This window comes from Geotrypetes seraphini, chromosome 19 (assembly GCF_902459505.1).
Source record: "Geotrypetes seraphini chromosome 19, aGeoSer1.1, whole genome shotgun sequence".
In the NCBI taxonomy this organism is placed as follows: Eukaryota; Metazoa; Chordata; class Amphibia; order Gymnophiona; family Dermophiidae; genus Geotrypetes; species Geotrypetes seraphini.
In genome coordinates, this window is record NC_047102.1 from 1275452 (window position 1) to 1297616 (window position 22165).

Below are 22165 nucleotides of genomic sequence, written 5' to 3' on the forward strand. Positions count from 1 at the left end.
ACACCTGATCAATGTCCTGATCAACTGAGCACAAACAAATAATACAAAAACATTTCTTTGGGAATTTTAATACATCTATGAATAACATACAATGAGGACAAAGAGCTGAGGCACAGGAAAATAAACTGCCTATGACTATGATATACACTTCTCCCTCCGTATTTGCGGTTTCGCTTATTCACGATTTTCCGCATTCTGACTCTGCCCCCCCAAATTACATCATGATTAAAGTTCCTTTTCTTTGACTAAACCGATAAAAAAGTTTAGCTTACCAACATTCACCCTGAAAATCGCTGGGGATCTTTGGGAAAACTTTTTTTTTTACACTGAGATTCTTACTGTACACTACTGTATCGTGCAATAAATATTGTTATTCCCCAAAACTTGCGAATCTCAATAGTAATACAAAAACCGCGACTAACATAAACAAAGTTATTTGCGGTTTTTCCGTATTCGTGAATACGGAGGGAGAAGTGTCCCAGGATTCTATAACTAGCTGCCAATCGTGTGTTACTCATGCGATGGCGCCTTCAAGAAAGATAGGGTTTTCAAGACCTACATTTCCGATGTCTAACACCATTTCCGCTGTTAGCCACTGGAAAGCGCCTCCCTAGGCTTGATTCTGGTGCCATTTTTTAAGCCTTCACTTTCCTTTTATACGTTTTTTTCTGGTATCTAACGTAAGGCGCCATTAATAGAATCCAGGCCTAAGAGCTCAGTTTTGTTCAGTTTGATTCGCCGGGGACAATGCACAAAAACCCCTGTACTAAATATGTCCTTGCAGGAAATGTGGGAAAGTTCCTCTTTCTCTCTGAATATTGCAAAATTCTTTTAAAATCTGGCCTGTAGCTTGAACTAGACTTCTTTAGTTTACAAATGACATAACTCAGGCTAGTGCTAGCACTGTTAATTATTTTTAGAGCGCTACCAGATGTACACAGCACTGTACAACCACAAAGAGTCCCTGCTCAAATGAGCTTACAATCTAGACAGACATACAGGTTACAGTTGAGAGGGGATGTGGTTAAACTGCTGGCTGCGGTGGAGGGCAGAGGGGAATAGGGTTATGAGCCAGGTAGTTTAGGGCCAATTCTGATGCTCTTAAGGCTACTAGAAGGTTACCCACATATTGATTTATTTCTTCAAGGGAGCTCAGAACGGTTTACATGAATTTATTCAGGTACTCCAGCATTTTTCCCTGTCTGACCCGGCGGGCTCACAATCTATCTCATGTATTTGGGGCAATGGGGAGATTAAGTGCCTAGAGTGACAAGGAGCAGCGGGGGTTTGAACCCATTACCTCAGGGGGCTGAGGCTGGAGCTTTAACCACTGCGCCACACTCTCCCACAACCTCAGGTTGCTTCATACGAGTAAACATGACATCGTGGTATCACACATGAAATCCCACCAGGCATCATTTTACTACACTAGTTTGTGCTTTCCACAGCTTAAATGGGTTTACGGAGGACGGCACTGAGGCGTCCCCTGGTAATTTTGTAATCTATACATGCAAACAAATTAGATTTTTTTCACAGAAGAAGTGTGTTAATCAGCACAACTGCATTACTGAGAGCTAATTAATTAGCACTCACGAGCTACCTACAAAATAGGTGGCAGTAAGGACTCACATGCAAAGTTTACGGCATGGCCACACACTAAAAAATACTAAAAAGTGCATCAATAATTAAAGGAAACAAAGTCCACAATTAAGCAAAGTTAAATCCGGAAGGAAAAGCTTCAGAACACACCGAGACGAATATAAACCGAGGTAACCTTTTTTCCCTCAAAAAGGAGGAAAAAAGTTGATTCAGATTTAAACTGGGGGGTTTATATTCAAGTGCCCTGCCTTGAACCCACCCTCCTTTCCTTTCTTCTCTTCCTACCCAGCCCCCATGCCCACTACAGGCCTCCCAGCGGTGAGCCGGGACAGGAGTGATCCTTCCCGCGTCCTATCCCATTTGACTCTAAACCACCCCACCTCCCTGACCCCTGTAGATGTTACCTTTAGAAGCCCTGGTGATCTAGCTGTGAAGGGGGCAGGAGCGATCTTCCTATGCTCCTGCCATGAGCTCCGGTTGCAGTCTTGTAAGTTCCTGCAGTCTCACAAGACTGCAACCACCAGGGCTTTAAAGGTAATGTCTACAGGGGTCAGGGACGTGGGAGAGAGGTGGAGTGGTTTAGATTTGGCCGGGATAGGATACAGAAAGGATTGCTTCTATCCTAGCTCACTGTTGGACAACCAGGGCTTCAGGTAGGTCAACGGGAGGCCTATGACAGGGGCGGAGGTGGGGCACAGACAAGAGGACCTGAATATAAACTAAGATCCCCATTCTTGGTTTATATTCGAGTATAGGTGCATTACTATCAACGACACAAAAATCTCGAGAAACAAAATCCTTATTTAGTATCCATAATATTTCAAATCACTTATCTTAAACAAATGAATGCTCCAGATATCCAAGTCTGGCATTGGACAATGTTTTCCCAATCTGCTTCAGGGAGTTAATAACAAAAAATAAACATAAATGTGGAAATAAACTGACAGATACTCCAAAGGGATCAGGGATCGGCCTGTCAGCTACTGCAACCACATGCAGAGAGAAAGACTGATGGGAGGAGCTCAGCTAGTCTGTGATGTGCCCTAGAGGTGGAGTGAAAAACTTATAGTTCTCTTCTGCAAAATATGCGAGTAAGGGAAAATATCCCTAAGATCTAGAATATCTCACCTATTGTACTGGAAAGGGTTTACATACAGTGTATTGCAAAGTAGGATTACTTACTGCTGCTGGTGAAGGGTTGAGGGAATGGCTAGGCAAAAAGTTAGGTTTTTACAGCTTTTCTAAAATTAAGAAGTCCTTTAAGAGCAGGTAGGCTGTTCCAGAGGTTTGGTAAGAAATGGGAATAGGATCGTTTCCAGGTTGTCTGGAGTTGGAGGGAGTGTCCCGATGGTATATATAGGTGCATTCCATTCTCTTTGGGGCGTAGACAGGAAGTTTGTTCGAGAAGCATTTGGGTGTCATGTTGTAGAGGGATTTATTAGTAATTAGGGGGCCTGTTTACTAGACTGCTGGGAGGCAGAAACAATCCTCACTCACCCCTGCCTCTGTCCTACCATCTTGGAAAATGGGTGGCACAAGTACCAGGATAGAAGACATGGGGTCATTTGTCAAAAATGATGGTGCAAAGGCGCAAGTGAGTGGGCATCTCTCTTGCATCCCAACCCTAAAAGTGAATGGGGGCTCCAGGGGGTCTGCGGCACTCGGATCACCATATTGTGAGGACTTTGCACCCTGCTTGTCCACAGAGAAAAGCAGTAGCATCCTGGAGATCAAGAAAGCGGAAGTTGCACTGCAGAGCTTGAGGGACTGGGAGGACTTATAGGAAGATCGAAAGATAGCACAGAGCTGTGGCAGAAAAATGTGAGAGGAAACCAAAGGGAAAGACAGAACTGCTTCTAAAGCCTGTCCAACTTGTTTCTCTTAAATTAGGGAAGAATAGAATTGATTTTCAAGAATGTATCCCTACCTTTCCTTGGTTAGAATACTGAATGTTGATTTATTCGTTTGAGATCATGCTATGCAAAACTGACATAGCAAATGTTCCTATTAAATATTATAAACAACTGTATAAATGCATTTCTATGGTAATCTTTGTCATAATATTGCAGGCTGTGAACAAATGATTAAAATTTCTAAAAAATTCATAGTTTCTAAATGGCCCTTAATTTTGATAAGTCTTTCTTTCTTTTAATTTTTTTTTTATATTTAGCAATCTAGTAACTGATAAAGCGCAGTTGGCAAGAAGGTATCCTAGTGACAAGGAAGTCTTTTACTTCCCTATTGATACAGCTTCTAGCCATTTACCAAAGGTTAGCTTATCAACGGTATGACAAATAGGCTTATTATCTGTAAGTAGACCCCATTAGGAAAGACAATTTAAGCTGTTCTAGCCAAATTTATCTGCAAAATATGTGCTTTACATATATTTAGGCCCACTTACCTTTTTCAAAGTGCATACATGCTAGAATCAGTAAATAACAAATATAGCTGAAATGCTTAAGTACATGGTTTTTAACAGGATTTCCTCCACCCCATCCAGAGGAACAGGGAAAGGCCTATTTGACTCTAATAAACTGAGTTCCCAACTCTTCCATCCATTATTGAGATGGTTTGGGGAAATCCACTGCTTATTCCTAGGATAAGCAGCATAAAATCTGTCTATCTCCTTGGAACCTGGGTTGGCCACTGTTGGAAACAGGATACTGGGCTTAATGGACCTTCAGTCTGTCTCAGTATGGCAACTCTTATATTCTTATGTGAGCCAAGTATAGGACAGTCAAGCCATTGTGACGTCACTGGTGAGGTTGGCTCTTAGGCATTGGTGGAATGAGGCATTATGATATCACAATCTCAGCTCTGGAATGTTGATACTCTTTGGATTTCTGCCAGGTACCACAAGGATCCATTCTTTCTCCTCTCCTCTTCAATATCTTCATAGCCCCATTATTAACTTTAGGACAATCCATCGGTTTCACAATCTACACCTACGCAGACGATATACAAATCCTACACCCCATCGATCCGAAACATATAAATACAACACAAACACATCTAAATCAAAAACAATGCTTTTCCCTTTTAAACCACACAACCAATACCATCACCTGTCTATCTTAAAACTATACCCTTACAAATAGTACACACCATAAAAATACTAGGAGTAACATTCAATGAAAAATTATCCTACCATAACCAAATTAGTACTTTTGTTCAAATCTGCTTCTATCAACTACGAATGATAAGATCCATAGCAAACCTTCTAGAACCTTCATCCTTGAACATACTCATACACTCTCTCATTATTTCTAGAATTGATTACTGCAACACTCTCTATAAAGGTACAACTCAAAAAGAATTAAGTCTACTACAAATAATACAAAACACGGCAATAAAATTTCTAACAAAATCAAAAAAATATGATCACATAACCCCACTACTAATAAAATTTCACTGGCTACCCGTCTCTTACAGAATAACCTATAAGATCTTACTACTTGCCTTTAAAACAAAGACCTCCAAACAGCCAGAATTCATCTACAAATTGCTAATCCCATATACACCCTCAAGAACACTAAGATCGCAAAATCAAAGCCTTTTAGTAATACCCACACCTCAACAAATAATCTATGACACCACACGCTCCTCTATATTCTCGGTCACAACACATCAATTATGGAACTCTATCCCCTCTTATCTCCGCGAAGAAACTTCTATGGATAAACTTAAATTGAACCTGAAGCCCTTTATATTCAAGGATGCATTTGATTTATGAATTTCTATCCTTCTCCATATCTCCTGCACAAACTGAATTCTTCCCCTCCCTAATGTCTTAACCTTAAATGTTTTTCTTTCCTATACAAAATTGTAGTTCTACCCTCAAACCCCTTGTAATCAAAGTTAAATAGCACTGGTCCCAATACAGATCCCTGTGGCACTCCACTGTTTACTCTCCTCCATTGAGAAAAATGACCATTTAACCCTACTCTCTGTTTTCTATCCGATAACCAATTCCTAATCCACAACTGAACTTTGCCACCTATCCAATGACTCTTTAATTTTCTCAGGAGTCTCTCATGAGGAACTTTATGAAAAGTTTTCTGAAAATCTAGATACACTACATCAACCGGCTCACCTTTATCCACATGTTTATTTACACCTTCAAAGAAGTCAAGCAAATTGGTGAGGCTGACTCTTGTCTTATTAAATCACTAGTCTTATAGCCCGTTACATTAACGGGTGCTAGAATATATATGTGTGTATCAGTCTTTATTTCTTTCTCTCTCTCTCTCTCTCTCCTTCTGTATTTCTGTCTTTCTTTTTCCTCGGCTGTCCACCCATTCTCCCTTCCTTTTACCTTCCCTGTGTCCACCACAACCCCTTCACTGCTCATCTTATCCAGCAGCAGCCCTTCTCCCTTTTTTTAATCTCTTCCCTGTCCAGCAGCACCTCTTTCCTGTCCCCCTGTCCAGCAGTAGGCCTCCCTTCCTTTTTCTCCCACCCCCGTCCAGCAGTAGGCCTCCCTTCCTTTTTCTTCCCCCCTAGCACCTCTTTCCTGCTTCCCCGTCCAGCAGCACCCCTTACCTCATGTCTGCCCTCCGCCGACAGCCGCGGCGGTAGACAGCCGCCGCACCGCCCGAAGCTGACATCCGCCTTGGGAGAGAGAGATGTGTGGAAGCGCGCATGCGCACTCCTACCTGCAGGGACCTACAGCGCATGGAAAACGGGTGCATGCAGGTAAGAGTGTGCATGCGCGGCTTAGACTTTTATTATATTAGATGTTTGTCTACGTGTTCCACAATTTTATTTTTTATCATTGTTTTCACCATGTTGCCCAGCAATGCACATGGCATGCAGTAAGTAGTTTTCCGCATTGGCCACTGGACAGCAGAGCAGAACTGGAAAGCCTGATAACTTCATTCATCTTCCCCTGAAAACAACCAAGGAATGATATAGATATACATATCAGTAGAATCCCTGTGACCTGTGTAAAGTAGTCTCTGAGAGCGGGTGAGATGCAGCTTCTGCTAGTGCAGGGGGTGGGGATAAGGTGTAGCAGCTGGTGCTAGTGTAGAAGGCAGGGGGGAGGAGGATGCAGCCACTGATTGTTAGGGAAGGGTTGGCACATGCTACATCCCCAAGCCCTCTAAGTTCTTTTCCTGTAAACGGAGTCCGTGAAACTAGGCTGTGGAAATGAAAAGGAGTGGAGCAATAGCAACAGTAAAGCTATAGTAGTCTTTGCCAGAATGTCTAGATTTTTTTTTCGCCAGCAGTTAATAGAGCTGTCATATTTCAGCATCAGATTTCAATCACTTGCATATCATTAATACACTTTGATTCATGTTCATTTTGAAATTCTAAACGTCAGATCTTTTTTAGCAGTTTGCCCTGAATATTTGCGTCTTGATTGCTAAGTGCCCTTTTACTAGTGCAAACAGAGCACTGTATGTTTGCTGATGGCAGAGTTACTAATACACGTTCAAAGGTCACGTTGCTTTTGTCCAGTAGTGCTGACGGTTTCTAGCTAGACTGTAAATAAAGCAATCTGTGCACCATTAGGAGATGAGAGAGAGGTTTTATTTCTATAGTCAACAAAAAGCCTGTTAACCATACAAAGACAGAAACGTCTTCTCATAGTGCCATTAAATGTTAATTTTCTGGATAATGTATGTAATACACAAAGATGTTCGTAGTAAATGTTTAAAAAATTACTTTATAGGTAAGCAGTACCCATAAAACACTCCTTCATCCCTAGCTGAGTAAATCTCCCAGGATTTATAGAGGAAGAATTTCAGATTGTGCCTTTCTGAATAAATTATGCTTTTAGCAGTTCATTAAACTCCATCCACAGCTGTACCTGGAGGATACTTGCACTGCTGTTAAATACATTGATGCTGTTCCACTGAACTAGAGACCTGGGTTTACGTCTTCTGTTACTGCTGGTACTGTTACTATAATATTTGTGAAATTGACATTTCAACATTTCATATCTGCTGTCGACGCAGGGAAGGAAGAGCTGACTCTGCCTGGCAGAATAGATGTGTAATTATTTTTATCTGCAACCAAACAACACCTCTAAATAAAGTAATATCAAAATAACTCTTCTCCTATCAGAAATGAAAACAAATGTATATAAATCTGAACAGTGTCTGGGAGCCTCAGATATGGTGTCTTTTTGGCTATTTAAAAAGCCTTAATTGATATTACTCCTAATTGTTAATCTTAGGATTCCTATAAATATCCAAGCTATATATTGTTTAATAAGCTCATAAAGCCATGTGAAATGAAATGTCTGCTATCTCATCAGTTGGAAGAAATCCCTGTGAAAACTCAAAGTCATTGGTAGCCTCTGTGGAGTTTTTGGGCTTCCTGATACACGTTGCAGAAGGGTCTAGGACGTTTTAGAATTGCCGTTTCTTTACAATGAATTGACTGTGATGTATATCCTTTATCTGCCCACTATATTTGTTTATATGGAACTTTCAGGTCACTAGCGCTCAGTCAGCTGTCCACTTCCTCCACACCAATCTTCCAGTGACCTGTGTGAAAGCTGACCCTGGAGTAGCAGGTCATGGGATGAGTCCAGGGAGTGTGTGGCAGTGGCTGATGGGGAGCCCAGGCCCTGGGGGGAGAAGCTGCCACCAGAGCTGGTGTATTTTGCCCTTCAGCTGCTCATGGCAGATACAAGCAAGTGGAGAGGCCCAGTTGGAACTTTCAGCTACTCGTTGCAGGTACCAGGGAGGGAGCTATCTTGCCTGAAGCTCAGCTTCCCACTGCAATGATACTTCCGCAATGAATTGTCCCATTCCACCTTGGTGAAACCAGTACAAGTTACTGTATCAATTTGAAGCACGATACAACTTTATATAATGGAGCCTTTGTAAAGAGGGATTGCTCTGTCCTGGCTCACCAATGGACCACCAATACCTATACTAGAATATAAACCCTTGGTTTATACTTGAGTTAATCTTTTTTTTCCCCTTTTTGGGAGAAAAAAATGTTGCTTTGGTTTATATTCAAATTGGTTTATATTCGAGTATATACGGTAAGTCTGTAAGTCAAGAGGATAGTAAGATCAATGGATGGTTTCTTCAGGAAAGGGTAGGCTAACGTGGTCTTCCAGTTAGAGAGTACTTCACCAACAGAGAAAGGGAAGAAGATCATGAGAAGGGATCTTTAACCAGGGAGAGGGAATAGGATCAAGTGGGCATGTAGAAACATAGAAACAAGCAGCAGAAAAGGGCTATAGCCCACCAAGTCTGCCCATTCCAAGTATCCCCTCCCCTGAATTTACTCCCTTATAGAAACATAGAAAAAAGCAGCATTGTAGTGCATTGAGATCAACACAACAACAGCTATTAACTATTTCTTCATTAAAGATAATAGGAACCAGAAGAGCTACCATGTTCTCAGTTATAGCACCCCAGCTGTGGAACAATTTACAATTTATATTCGTAATGAATCTTCTTTAGAAAAATTCAAGCGTTCCTTAAAAAGTTTTTTGTTCAAGGATGCTTTTGAAAAATAGACAACACAATTTTACAAATCACCAAACTTCTTAGATCTAAATTAGATTTCTGTATAGATTATAGATTCATCTTTCCCCCCCCCTTTCTGTGTTACCTACCAAATGTGTTCCCCGCTAAATGTTTTCTTTCTCTCTTTAAAGATTGTAGTTCATCCCTTTCACCTTCCGTACCAGTTATGTATTAGAATGGATAGAATTTGATTGTAATTATGTTAAAGAGTTTTGTTCTACCCCTGATTTTTAAAATGTTATACGCTTTGAAGCTTTTGATATTGCGTACATAACAAAAATTTAATAAACTTCAAACTCAAATACTATTTATTTTGGATTTTGTATATTGCTTTGAAATTTTTTGGTAATGCGATACCATCAAACTTTTATTAAACTTGAAAACTTGAAAAGAGAGGGTTGAGAGGAGATATGATTGAAGTCTACAAAATCCTGAGTGGAGTAGAACGGGTACAAGTGGATTGATTTTACACTCTGTCAAAAATTTTAGACTAGGGGACACTCGTTGAAGTTACAGGGAAATACTTTTAAAACCAATAGGAGGAAATATTTTTTCACTCAGAGAATAGTTAGGCTCTGGAATGCATTGCCAGAGGTTGTGATAAGAGCGGAGGAAAAGTGCATAGTCTGTTATTGAGAAAGACACGGGGGAAACCCTTGCCCTGGATCACTAGCATGGAATATTTTTACACCTTGGGTTTTGGCCAGGTACTAGTGACCTGAATTAGCCACCGTGAGAACGGTCTACTTGGCTTGATGTACCATTGGTCTGACCCAGTAAGGCTACTCTTATGTTCTTACTACGTAAAAGGGTTAGTTGAGAGGATCTGATACCAGTTTTGGAGATTTACTGCCGATTTTTTTTTCTGTGATCATAGCAAGTACTTGCAACTTTAAAAGGCAGATTAGGAAGATAACAGTTCTCTGGGCATATCCAAAGCAAATGAAAGTAGCAACACACATTTGTGAATGAACTGGAATGTTATTCTGCAAATATCAGCCTTAGAACAAATTGTATGTACATGATATGCCCAGATGCAAACAGTAAGGTGCTCTTACTGTAAAAGCTGTGTATGTATGTATGTGTCCAGCAGGCAATTTCTGCACTCTTCACATACACATCTCCTTTGTTTACTGAATTGCCATTTACTCTCATGGTAGAAGTAGCAGGCTCAACCACTGGCATGTGCTACCCCTATAGGGTTGTTTTCTGCTGCTAATCCTGTCTTGCCAAGGATTACCAGATATGGTTTTTTCCTGGCTACTTGATTTCTCACCAAATGAGCTGGTTCTTGAAGCTCAGAAGGAAGGAAAAGAAATCATCATTTTAATTAAAGTTACTGTACAAAAAAATAAAGACACTGACTTGCTTGAGCACCTCTTGAGCAGACTTATGTAACACTATAATTCTTTAAATATTTCATATATACATACATTACATATAAACAAAAAGAAACAAATGGGACTTGATAGTCCGTCTTTCAGTGGTTACATTCAAAGCGGTTTACATAGTATCCTAGATAAATTCATTCGACAAAGTAGAAATTGCATTAACTTTAACGACTTTTTATTGCTGCTTTTATTAATAAATCATTTGTTTAGGTGGATATGAAGGAAAATACTGCCAAAACTCACCACTCTGTAGGAAGGAAAAAGGTATGACATCTGACAGCCTGCAGCAGCTCTGAAGACATCGATTTTGATAGGTCATAATAATGTCCAAACCTTGAACAAGCTGCTGGAGTAACCTGCCAAGATACATTTTTATTAGAAATAACCTACAGGTTGTTCCTTTTAGCTTAACAATACTTTGAATGGTAAAAGCACCCCTTTTTAAAAAAATTTCAAACATTCCAAATTACAAAACTGCAAAAGCTTTTTAGCGCAGGCCGGTGTGCTGAATGCTCCCAACACTCAGGAAGTTTATGAGTGTCGGGAGCAGCGCAGAACAATCAGCGCACCAGTCGGCGGTAAAAAAAACACGTTTGCAGTTTTGCAAAAAAAAAAAAGGGGGGTGTAAATGAGAATAATTTCATGAACAAACTTAAAAATATCAGTTGCTCCTGGCTGTCTACATTTTGGTTCTCACTCACAAAGGGGCTAAGACACAGTTCAACTTTAGGTCTCATGATCACCTGCAGCTACTCTTTCCCACTCTCATGAAGCTGCTGCCCTAGGCAACTGCCTGGCCTTACCTATTGGCTGGGCCAGCCCCGCACTCACAAATGCTTCAGCATGGTCAAATAAATAGTACAGTTATACTAATCCATGAGTCAGCTTTCAAATAAAACTGACTTCAGTTTTCTAAAGCAGTGACAGACTTGTAGAAAAACCAAAATGCTTCGTTTAAACATCATTATGGACAGGCTGCTGGTTGAAATCTAAGGTCTGGGACACAATAAAGAAGAAAAGCACAATGAGGATTTGTTTCTATAAACCTAACAATCTTTACGTTTCCTGCATCACAGAAAAAGATTGACTACATCTGGGAAAATCTTGTAAAACCAAAAAAGGAAAATTATAGTTGACAAAACTTCTGTAACATCTGAAACCAATTTAAAGTGGGCCTGTTCTTTGGCTTATAATCTATCCTTTATCCGGATTACAGATCAGAATGTTTTTACTTCCAGAGCCCATCTTTTCATTGTGTACAATCAGCTTCCTTAGTGTTTCAGAAGGGCCTTGACTAACTGAACTTTGATCTGATGTCTTCATTGAGAGAAGCTCCAGGTTGCCCATTTCAAATGCAAATCTTCCCTAAGGCCCCCCGAATTTAGTAAAGACAGCAGAGAAGAAGAAAGGAGGAGCTTTTGGATCCTCTTTGAGAATCCTGGGGCACACTGATGGCCTTAATCCACACTGCTGCATGGATTAAGGTGGGTGATAACCTTTTTTTTCATTGAAAGAATGTGCACAGTGCCTACAAACGGGGTGGAGACTAGGATTTGGCTGTAATAAAACACCATGCAATAAAAGCTTGCTCCGTGAATGGGCTCAATGTACTGAATTCCCAGGCCCCGTGGGGAAGCTTGCAAAAGCCTACCTGAATCAAATCAGGATAACTATCCATTTATCAGTGGCTACTGGGTTCATTCTAAAATTGCTAGGCACTAGTTGGCACTTTTCCTGCAGACACAGAATGGGAAAAAGCCTTTAGGCTCTAAAGCAGCAAACATTGAAAAAGTTAAGAGAAAACTATAACATAACAACTTGGTAAGTTCTAGGATCAAATAATATGACTCCGAAGTCAGTTGTCCCAAAATGCTGCTTTTCACAGAAAATACCCCCAAATTATACCTTTGACTTACAAACTGGACAAATTAATTAGTTTAAGTACTAACATAAGAGAGGAGGATTCTCTTGAGACTAAACTCAAAGCAGTCTTCAAAAATATATCTGGCATTCAGATCAGGTGCGCTCCTTGGATTTACGCAATATAATGGACGTGTTAGCGTTTGGCACACCTTAGTCAAAGGACCGCTATGTGCGTAAATCCTGATCTGAACGCCAGGTAGGTGTTTCTCAAGTCAGTCCTGGAGTCCCCCCTTGCCGATCAGGTTTTCAAGCTATCCACAATAAATATGCATGAAAGAAATTTGCATATAATGGAGGCAGTGGATGCAAATCAATCCAATGCCTATTCATTGTGGATATCCTGGGGGGATTTGAACCGTGCTTCAGTTGGTGCAAATGGCAGGGCCTTAGTCATGGTTCCTGGACATTGTTTATAGTTAGTTATTTCAACACTGTTTTTTAGGCTCTATTTATAGAATTCAGCACAAAATGTGTGATATTTAAACAGGGGAAAAAGCAAAAACAATGCAATTCATATTACAAGTGTTTAAGGACTAATTCAAGCTAATTCTGTGCAAGGGAGGAATATTTCTTAAACATAATAATGCTAAAATTAATTAGCCAAAGAAAATATAAAGAGGATCTAGCATTACTAAATTCTTTGAAGCGGAGCAAAGACTAACAGAGAAATCTTCAGCCATGCATGGCCCTTTCCCAGGGGTAAGATTTGACATTGGCCTACCTACTGTAGTTGAACACTTCTATTCATTCAATACAAGCTCAAACAACTCCATACTATGACACACTTTGAATTCTGTGATTTGTAGAAGTGATGTATTGATGGCACTAGCTCTGGAAACTGCTTCACTACACGATAGTCTTTCTTTTCTCTGTCCCCTTCCTTTAAGCCAAATCAAGTTCTTTCTTCTGTTATCTATACTATTCACTGCACAGATGGTTCTCAAAGAGCAGTGTGACAAGAATTACATTTATTTTCTTTCTTTCTGTATTCAATTTTCTAAACCGTTCTCCCTTACATGATAAACTTGGAAGCTTTTGGGTTTGGCTCTCTGCAAATCCCTCGGCTATTTTATCTGAATTTAGAGGGTAAATTTTAAACCCAAAGAGCTTCAGAGCCTCCAACCACATTTTCTAAGGGAAACTCTCCCAAAACTTCCTTGAGAGCGTTAAATTTGCACATCTCAGGTGACTCTCAGGCATTTGCCTAGTTTGCTTAGGCCTTAATCTTGCCTTATATACTTCTTTCGAAAATGCAAGTACCAAATGTTATTGTCATACTGTGACTAACTGAAGGTCCATCAAGCCAGTATCCTGTTTCCAACAGTGGCCAACCCAGGATCTCAAAAAGCAAAACAGATTTTATGTGGTATATCAAACAGCTGATCACTGGAGCAGGTCAGATCTGTTTGGTAACTGACAAAGCGTGGCCAGCCTGTACCTTCACCTCATGTGTCTGGTGCAGCAGCAACATTCGTCACCCAGCTAGACCTCTCATGACATTTTCCCACCTGCCCTGGACCCTTGAAGAACTTCTCTACTTCCATCAGGACCCCTGCAACATAGAAACATGATGGCAGATAAAGGCCAAATGGCCCATCTAGTCTGCCCATCCACAGCAACCATTATCTCTTTCTCTCTCAGAGATCCCACGTGCCTATCCCACACTTTCTTGAATTCAGACAGTCTTTGTTTCCACCACCTCTTCTGGGAGACTATTCCATGCATCTACCACCCTTTCTATAAAAAAGTATTTCCTTAGATTTCTCCGGAGCCATCACCTCTTAACTTCATCCTATGCCCTCTCATTGCAGAGTTTCCTTTCTTAAAGAGACTCGACTCATGCGCATTTACATTATATAGGTATTTAAACGTCCCCTCTCATGCCTTTCCTCCAAAGTATACTTAAGAACATAAGAAGTTGCTTCCACTGAGGCAGACCAGAGGTCCATCTTGCCCAGCGGTCTGCTCCCGTGGTGGCCCATCAGGCCTATTGCCTGAACAGTGGTCTCTGACTAATTTTATAAATTACCTCTAATCCTATCCCTATAACCTACCTCTACTCCTATCTGTACCCCTCAATCCCTTTGTCCTCCAGGTACCTGTCCAGACCTTCTTTGAAGCCCTGTAGCGTGCTTCTGCTTATCACATTGAGATCTTTAAGTCTGTCCCCATATGCCTTATGATGAAGACCACTCACCATTTTAGTAGCCTTCCTCTGGACCAACTCCATCCTTTTTATATCGTTTTGAAGGTGCGGCCTCCAGAATTGTACACAATATTCTAAACGAGGTCTCACCAGAATCTTATACAGAGGTAGAACCACAAACTTAAATAATCGCAGGACAGCAGGATCATCACCAGGATCCAGAGCCCCCAAAGGATCTGTGGATCCAATGCCCAAGTCTGGATCCGCCCTTACAATCACTCCTTTCAGTTTTGCCCTACTGCATTTCCACTCCTTCCAGATGTTCCCACCCAGACAATTCCATGACGTAAACACCCATTCAAACAAAATTAGTTTTTTAAACAGTCTAGAACCTTTGCTTTTGAATGAGCCTTCTCTATACTCATCTTAATATTAAACCGTACCATGCAGTGATCACTGAATGCCAGATGATCATCCACTGTATCATCAGAAGCACTTTCCCCATTTGTAAGCACTAAATCCAGTATGACCCCATCCCGTGTGGATTCCTTTACCAACTGCTAGAACAGTTCTCCTTGTAGAGAATCCAGAATCTTCCTACTTTGTAGAAGACCCTGCAATAGGGATACCCCAATTAACATCCGGCATGTTAAAATCACCTATTAGTAAGACTTCCCATTTTTTTAGATATATTCTGAACATCTACTATTAAATCTCTATGTACTTCTTCAATCTGTGAATGAGGCTTGTATATCACACCAATGTAAATATATTCACCATTCCCTCTTTCCAAATCGACCCACAGTGCCTCTTCCTTGCCCTGCAGATCCTGCAATTGTGTGGCTTTAATATGTTCTTTAACATATAATGCTGCTACTCCTCCTTTTCTTCCTACCCTGTCTTTCCTGAACAGATTATAGCCCGGTATAACTATATCCCAGTCATGGTTCTCTGTGAACCATGTCTATGTGATCGCCACTATATCCATCTCTTCTTCCATCACAGCTTCTAAATCCAGAATCTTGTTTCCCACACTTCCCCCACCACCTAGGCCCCATCAACTTCTACTGGGGAACTCTGGTGTCTAGTGGGGAGAAGGAGTGTTCTGCAATCACTCCTGCCCCATCAGTGGCTTGGAATCAAAACGGTGCCTATGATGTTTTAGGGTTCAAGATGCCAAATAACAGGCTACGAGTCAGAAGTGCCTTTTTGAGATTGTTGTACTGCATCAGCAACCCAACTGAAGATCACTCCTGCTTTCTGCTAGACATCAGGATCTCCTGGTGAGAGCTAGAGGATGCTGCAGAACTTTTTAAAGAATATCTGGCATCCCAAAGGGGTATGGGAGAGGGGAACCTTTTAAAGGGGGGAGGCTGTAGTGTTGCTGCACACACATTAACTGTATTTGTCCAGTTAATGCCTACTCTGGATGAGGAGGTAGTGTACCTGAATATGGCCATGCTGGGGGTGGGGTGAGTTTCATATAGCCTGTCGCTCATGCTGGGCTCCTTTCCCTGAGCCTACCAATTGGATTCCTTTTCCCCCCCACTCTCCCCCCTCCATGGCATGGCCCCTCCCCTCTCCCAATCCTTTCTTTTCTCCTAGGCTTACCCTGTTTTCTTTTCTTGCCTTGCTCCCCCACCCCTTTCTTTCTCGGGGATTTTTTGTTTTGTTTTTTAGAGCCCAGCAAGGTCCCCCCACCCCTTTGTGGCCAACCTACGCCATATGCTCCAGCTGGATGGTGTCTTTCTCTACCAATTAGATGCCCCATAGCTTATGATGCATTCAACATGCTGCCTGGTCAGGGCCTGGTTATGTGGTAAAAATGCATGGCAATTTATATATTGGTCAGTGAGCTTTATTAAACAGGGAATTAAGATGTTCATCTCTATCAGGAAGACATAGAATAATGAATTAGGAGTCTGAGAAAAATACTTTAATATTTAAAAATTACCTCTAACTTTGGCAGATTCTGGTAACGCCAGGCTATTTTCATCGATTTTTGCAATTCCCCTGTAGTTTTTTCCTCTTTGTCCAAATTATTTTTGTGGAAATCATCAAGCAATGGCATTGGAAGCTCCTGTTACCAAGGAGTGAATGGAATATGTCAAGCACAAGAAAATACAATATAGGTGATATCTGCATAGACATACAGGGCCAGATTTTCAAAAAGCTGCCAAAAGTTAATCATTGGCAGGCACCTAGACATCACCTACCGGTGAATAACTAAGGATTTTAACTGATTCTAAGTGGCGTGATAATTGGTCACACCATAAAACAAAAATTTAGGCAGCCTCTGGGATCGGCACCTCGGTCCATGCTGCCTAGTGATGTCGAAACCCAGAAGTGGGCATGTTTAGGGGTGGAACTGGACTTTGGGGGTCACCCTGGCCTACACTTCCGGTACCTAAAGTCCTTGATTCTGAAAGTAGCCCCTGCCGTGATTGACAGGTGGCAGGTGCTGCTTGCAGAATTTGCCCCACAATGCGTTTGAAGGTACATCAGCATAGTAACAATCTGATGCCTTGAACTCAAATCACTACATTGATGAAAACAGACGAGTGAGTTGATTCATTGGAGGAGAACCAGATATGCCAAGGCTCAAATCCTGCTTCCAACTAGTTACTTTGGGCAAGTCAATGCACTCTCCTTTGCCTCTGGAGCAGGGAAATAACATTCCCTAAGTTCAGGTTTGGAAAGACAAGTCAATTTATAGAAATGTATTATGATGTGCAATTTTCAGAAATAAATATGCAAATAAATTCCATTCTAGAAAACCATATTAACCATATTTCATGAATTAACCCCCTCCCTCCCTTTTGCAAAGCCGCATTAGTGGCTGCTGCAGTGGTAACTGGCCCGATGCCCAGCTTTGTAGAAGAGGGGGTTTGTTTCTCTCCAATATGAACCTTTTAGATATCTTTTTCTTCTATGCACTATTTCCTAAAACTGTATGTAATAGCACACACATTCAGTTGTCAAAAAACTACAATTCAAAATGTATTAAAGCAGTTGATTTCACTAATTTACACAACATAATATATATTGTCAACATGAAAAATTGATTATAGAAATATTCAAAATGTAAATCAAAATTTAAAAAAACTAGATCACCTAACAGGGCCAGCTCAAAGATATCTAAAGCTCCCCCCCCCCCCACTCTCCGGGTGGCCTGCATCTCCCCATCTTCCATTTCCAGTTCCTTCCTCTAGTCCTGTGACCACTGCTACCATCACCTCATCTCTTCCAGGGCCAGAACTTCCAGTACTCAGCACCAATACATCCCACCCTCCCCACTACTAAGAGGTCAATATTCAGACAGAGGAAGTTTTACTTACCATCACTGCTATTATGAATGCTGGGCCATGTCTGGACTTTGGCATTAAACAGCTGGTTAAATCAGTATTCAGCCCTAAAGTAACCATGGGCTACCACATAAAGACAGGCCTGTGTATTATGCAGTTCTAATATATCAACATTTAACCAGCCAAGTGCTGACTCTGTCTTGGAACACCCCTAAAATAGTTGGGTTTCACTTACACGCTAACTGCTATTTTTCAGTGGTGATAACTATTAAATGCTGTTGAAAATTAATGGATAGCTCTGAACGAGTGATTTAACTGGTCAACAGCCATTTCTGGCCAGTTAAATCATTTTTTTCATATTGACCGGTAAATTTCTAACTTGCATCAGCAAAATTCAGCAAGGTACACAAAAATATACACATTCAAACAAGACCAAACACACAAAAAAAATAAGACCACAACCAAGTTAGTAAATTGAATGTCATGTATCTCTCCAATCAGTTTGAGTCCCCAGCTCCTCAGAAGTAGCACCTGGGCTCCTCACAGTTTTTATTTACTATCAAGTTTCAAGTTTTATTTTGATTTGATAAATCGCTTATTCAAATAACTAAGCGAGTTACAGCAGAATAAAATAAATATAAATTTAGACATACTTTTTAAAATGGACAATAATGGGTTACATAGAAACATAGAAAATGACGGCAGAAAAGGGCCATAGCCCATCAAGTCTGCCCACTCCAACAACCCTCCCCTAATCTACACTCTATCACTCGTCCCCAAGCTGCCCTCCTCTATGCTACCCTCGTAGGGATCCGACGTGGGCATCCCATTTATTCTTAAAATCTTGTATGCTGCTGGCTACGATCACCTGTTCCGGGAGCTCGTTCCAATGGCCCACCACTCTTTCAGTGAAGAAGTACTTCCTGGTATCCCCATGAAATTTCAGACAAGTTTACTAACTAATGAATACACAGGGAGTGGAGGGGTAAAGTTACAATTCAATGCTTAGGAGAAAAAACATTTTCATTCTCGTATAGCAAATTTCTTTCTGAAGGGTACTTAGCTTTTTATAAGTGGTCTTCCTTTCAGGGATGTTTCACCCATGAAGGTTTTCCATTAATCCATTTAACTCCGCCTTCTTTATCCTGTAAGTCCTGCTTTTCTCTGACCCTATTATTAATGAACGCTCACTGGTTATCTATTAATCACAGAATTGTTCCTTCTGGCCAGAGTTTATACTCAGATCATGTTCACAACATCTCCTATGTATTCCATCTATAAATCATATCAACACAATGTCCACCTCTATCTTTTCAGTAACATCACCTTCCCTAAGGAATGCTGTGCCTCTGAATTTAAGGAAGGCAAATTTAAATGAAAATCATTTTTATTCAAAGACGCCTTCAACAAATAATTGTTCTATTCATGATGCCCAGTGACTCTTGGTTTTGCCTTATTTGTAACTTTACTCTTCTATAATGTCATTCTTGCCCTTCATCTATTCTACCCATTTTGAACATTGTATACGCTTAGAAACTCTGTATAGGTGGTTTAACAAATTTTTAAATAAATAAACTTGGAAACTTTAATATTATCTTTAACATCTAATGCCACTCCCCCTCCCTTTCTTCCTAACCTGTTTTTCCTGAACAGATTATATCACATGTATCTCTATGAACCAATTCTCTGCGACTGCCACTATTACACAGGTGGCATCATTTCCTTTTTCCTCTTTCTTAGTTTGTCCTTCTTGCTTTTGCCATTGCATTTTCTATATGTTTGGCCACCTGAAGATTGTCTTGGCTTTTTTTTTTTAATACAGAATTTCACTTCCTATGACTGCATTCATACTACAGCCCCTCAATATCTCTCCTTATACACCTTCCTGAGAACTCCATTCCTCAGATAAGCTGTTTTTATCTTTGGGCTACATTCACTGATCCGGGCAGGTCCGATGAATTCAGGAAATTTCAATATGCAGATGGGGGCGATCGGAGGAATGCCCCATCTGCTGGCACGGATCGCAGGTCTGTGATCCAAACGCATGCTCAGACCATCTAGAATAAACTACTCGAGTTCATCTGTCACCTTGTTGAAAAGTAGACTGAAAACCCACCTTCAATTCAAAACCTTACTCCCCACTGACCACTGCTCTCCACCCTAGCCAGCAGATTAACCAGCCCCCCCTAACCCTAACAGTATCTCTCACCCTGGGATCCTGTTTATTTGTCTTGTCTGTTTAAATTGTAAGCTCTTTTGTGCAGGGGCTATCTCCTTTGTGACTTTGTACAGCGCTAGGCATGTCTGGTAGCACAACAGAAATAATTAATAGTAGTACTTGCAGCCTTTTTATTTGGTTATTTTCCAAGATCAAAGTGTGCTACAATAAAACATATTTATAGTAAAACCAATATTCTATCAATCTCATTACTAAGGAATAATTAAATGTATCCCATAATTGAAACTATATTAAAAAGTTACCCATAATAAATGTGAAACTAAAATAAGATCCAGTTGCAAACAAAAGAGAAATTTTGGCAGGTAAATACTTAGCAGTGGTTGAAAAACATCATCAACAAATAACTGTCATGATGATTTTCTAGAGAAGTTACACTGGGTTAAGACCATCTCCCTCTCTTGCAACATTAAAGATGACTGGTGTGAAAGGGTTAATCCTCTCTAGAGAGACATGGGAAGGTAGAGCGCAAAATGATAGCCAACAGGTGTGTCCCTGTATGTTAGCAGCAAACCTAAACAATGGCTAGCTTAGGGAATGCTAAGATAGGATTTATACTAATGACAATCTGCTTCAGAACAATGATCTGTGCCTAGCAAGGCTTTGCTTTGTATAATTGAGATAAACAAAGAAAACCTAGGCCTCAAAATGATGCAGGTGCTGCCTGGAGAACAACTGATCGTAAAAATAACGCACCGGAGAAATTCATTCATTTTGCTTGCTAGGAATGAGAATCTGAAAACGATCCTAGATGTCTTTAAAACACTGTAATATATTAATCAGTCAATAGTTGTCTTGCCATAAAACAGAAGGAGGGCAAGTGAATGTCTACATCGGCACCTGGACAGAAATGGGAAATTGCAGGCTTGCAAATGTCCGTCTGCTCTCACACATTTTTTCTGAAAGTCAAAAATGTAAAGAAATAAATCTGCAGGTGCACATATGAAGCTTAAGAGCAGCGGTAAAGTACTTGAGACGTAGGGCTAGACGCACTGAAGTCAGCTTTAGCAACGATGGCTTTTACTGATCTTATGCCCAAAATGGCCCACCACCTGGTTTTCCCCTCGATCGCCCATTTTCCGATCTGGCCATGTAAATTAGCTAAAACCCCATGCAAAGTAGCCAAGTGATTGATGCACTATGGCTATTTCCCCCCCCTGAAAAAAAAATGGGGGGGGGGGGGTTTAGCAATCGGAAAAACTGATTGGTCTAGCTAGACCTGTTGGTGACTGTGTTACCAACAGGTTTGCCTGGTTTTTTGTTTTTTTTCAATGGCACAGATATTTGTGTGTGCTACACATGCAAAATATCTGTACCTTTAAAAAAAAGGAAAAAATGTCCCCCACCACCGATGACGGCCCTCCCCGATGACCCCCAACAAACATGGCACAAGAGAAAATTAGCAGGAGGGTGCCCACTCCCTCCTGCCACCGGAACACCCCCATTTGCCTCTCCCTGAACCAAGCACCCCCAGCCACTGTCTCCCCCCCTAAACACCCCAAAAATGGCAGGATAAATGCCCTCTCCCTCCTGCCACCGGACGCCTCCTCCCCCGTACCTTTTAAAAAAGTTGGAAGCCAGAAGCGCACTCTGAGTCTCCTGCTTCGGGCCCCCCAATCCTAAATGAAGGGCCTTCCACTCCCTGGTACATCTTGTGATGCACGGGAGGATGCCAAAGGCCCTGATGGGGCCAGGATACTGAGGTAGGAGCCTAAAGCCTCGATTGGTCAAGCCCCTCCCTGTGCATCCTGTCATTCTGGAGTGGCAGGCCTCAGGAGCAGGAGTGACTGGGCATCCCTTCTGCTGTCAACCTAATTTCCAAGTACAGAGGCGGATCAGGGAGCATCCGGTGGCAGGAGAGAGTGGGCATCTTTTCTGCCAGTTCTCTATTTAGGAAGTGGAGTGGGCATCTCTCCTGTCTTCATTCTGGTTCCAGGGTGGGTTGTCAGGGAGGGTCGTCATCGGCAGGTAGGGGGCTGGCATGGCTTTTTTTTATTGGGCAGATATTGTACTTGTGTAATACTGTGCCATTAAAAAAAAATGCCCCAACAGCTGAGTGGCAGGAGGCT

At 41.2% G+C, this 22165-nt stretch overlaps 1 protein-coding gene across 1 annotated transcript in view; it reads right to left on the reverse strand.

Annotated features, from left to right (window-relative positions):
- ELP4 (elongator acetyltransferase complex subunit 4) overlaps positions 1-22165 on the reverse strand; it is a 141716-nt gene that overhangs the window by 91359 nt on the left and 28192 nt on the right. The window contains exons 4-5 of the mRNA XM_033928281.1: positions 16510-16635; positions 10730-10842 (exon numbers count right to left, since the gene is read on the reverse strand). Of these exons, the coding sequence (XP_033784172.1) occupies positions 10730-10842; positions 16510-16635 (239 nt within the window). The remainder of the gene's footprint in view (positions 1-10729; positions 10843-16509; positions 16636-22165) is intronic.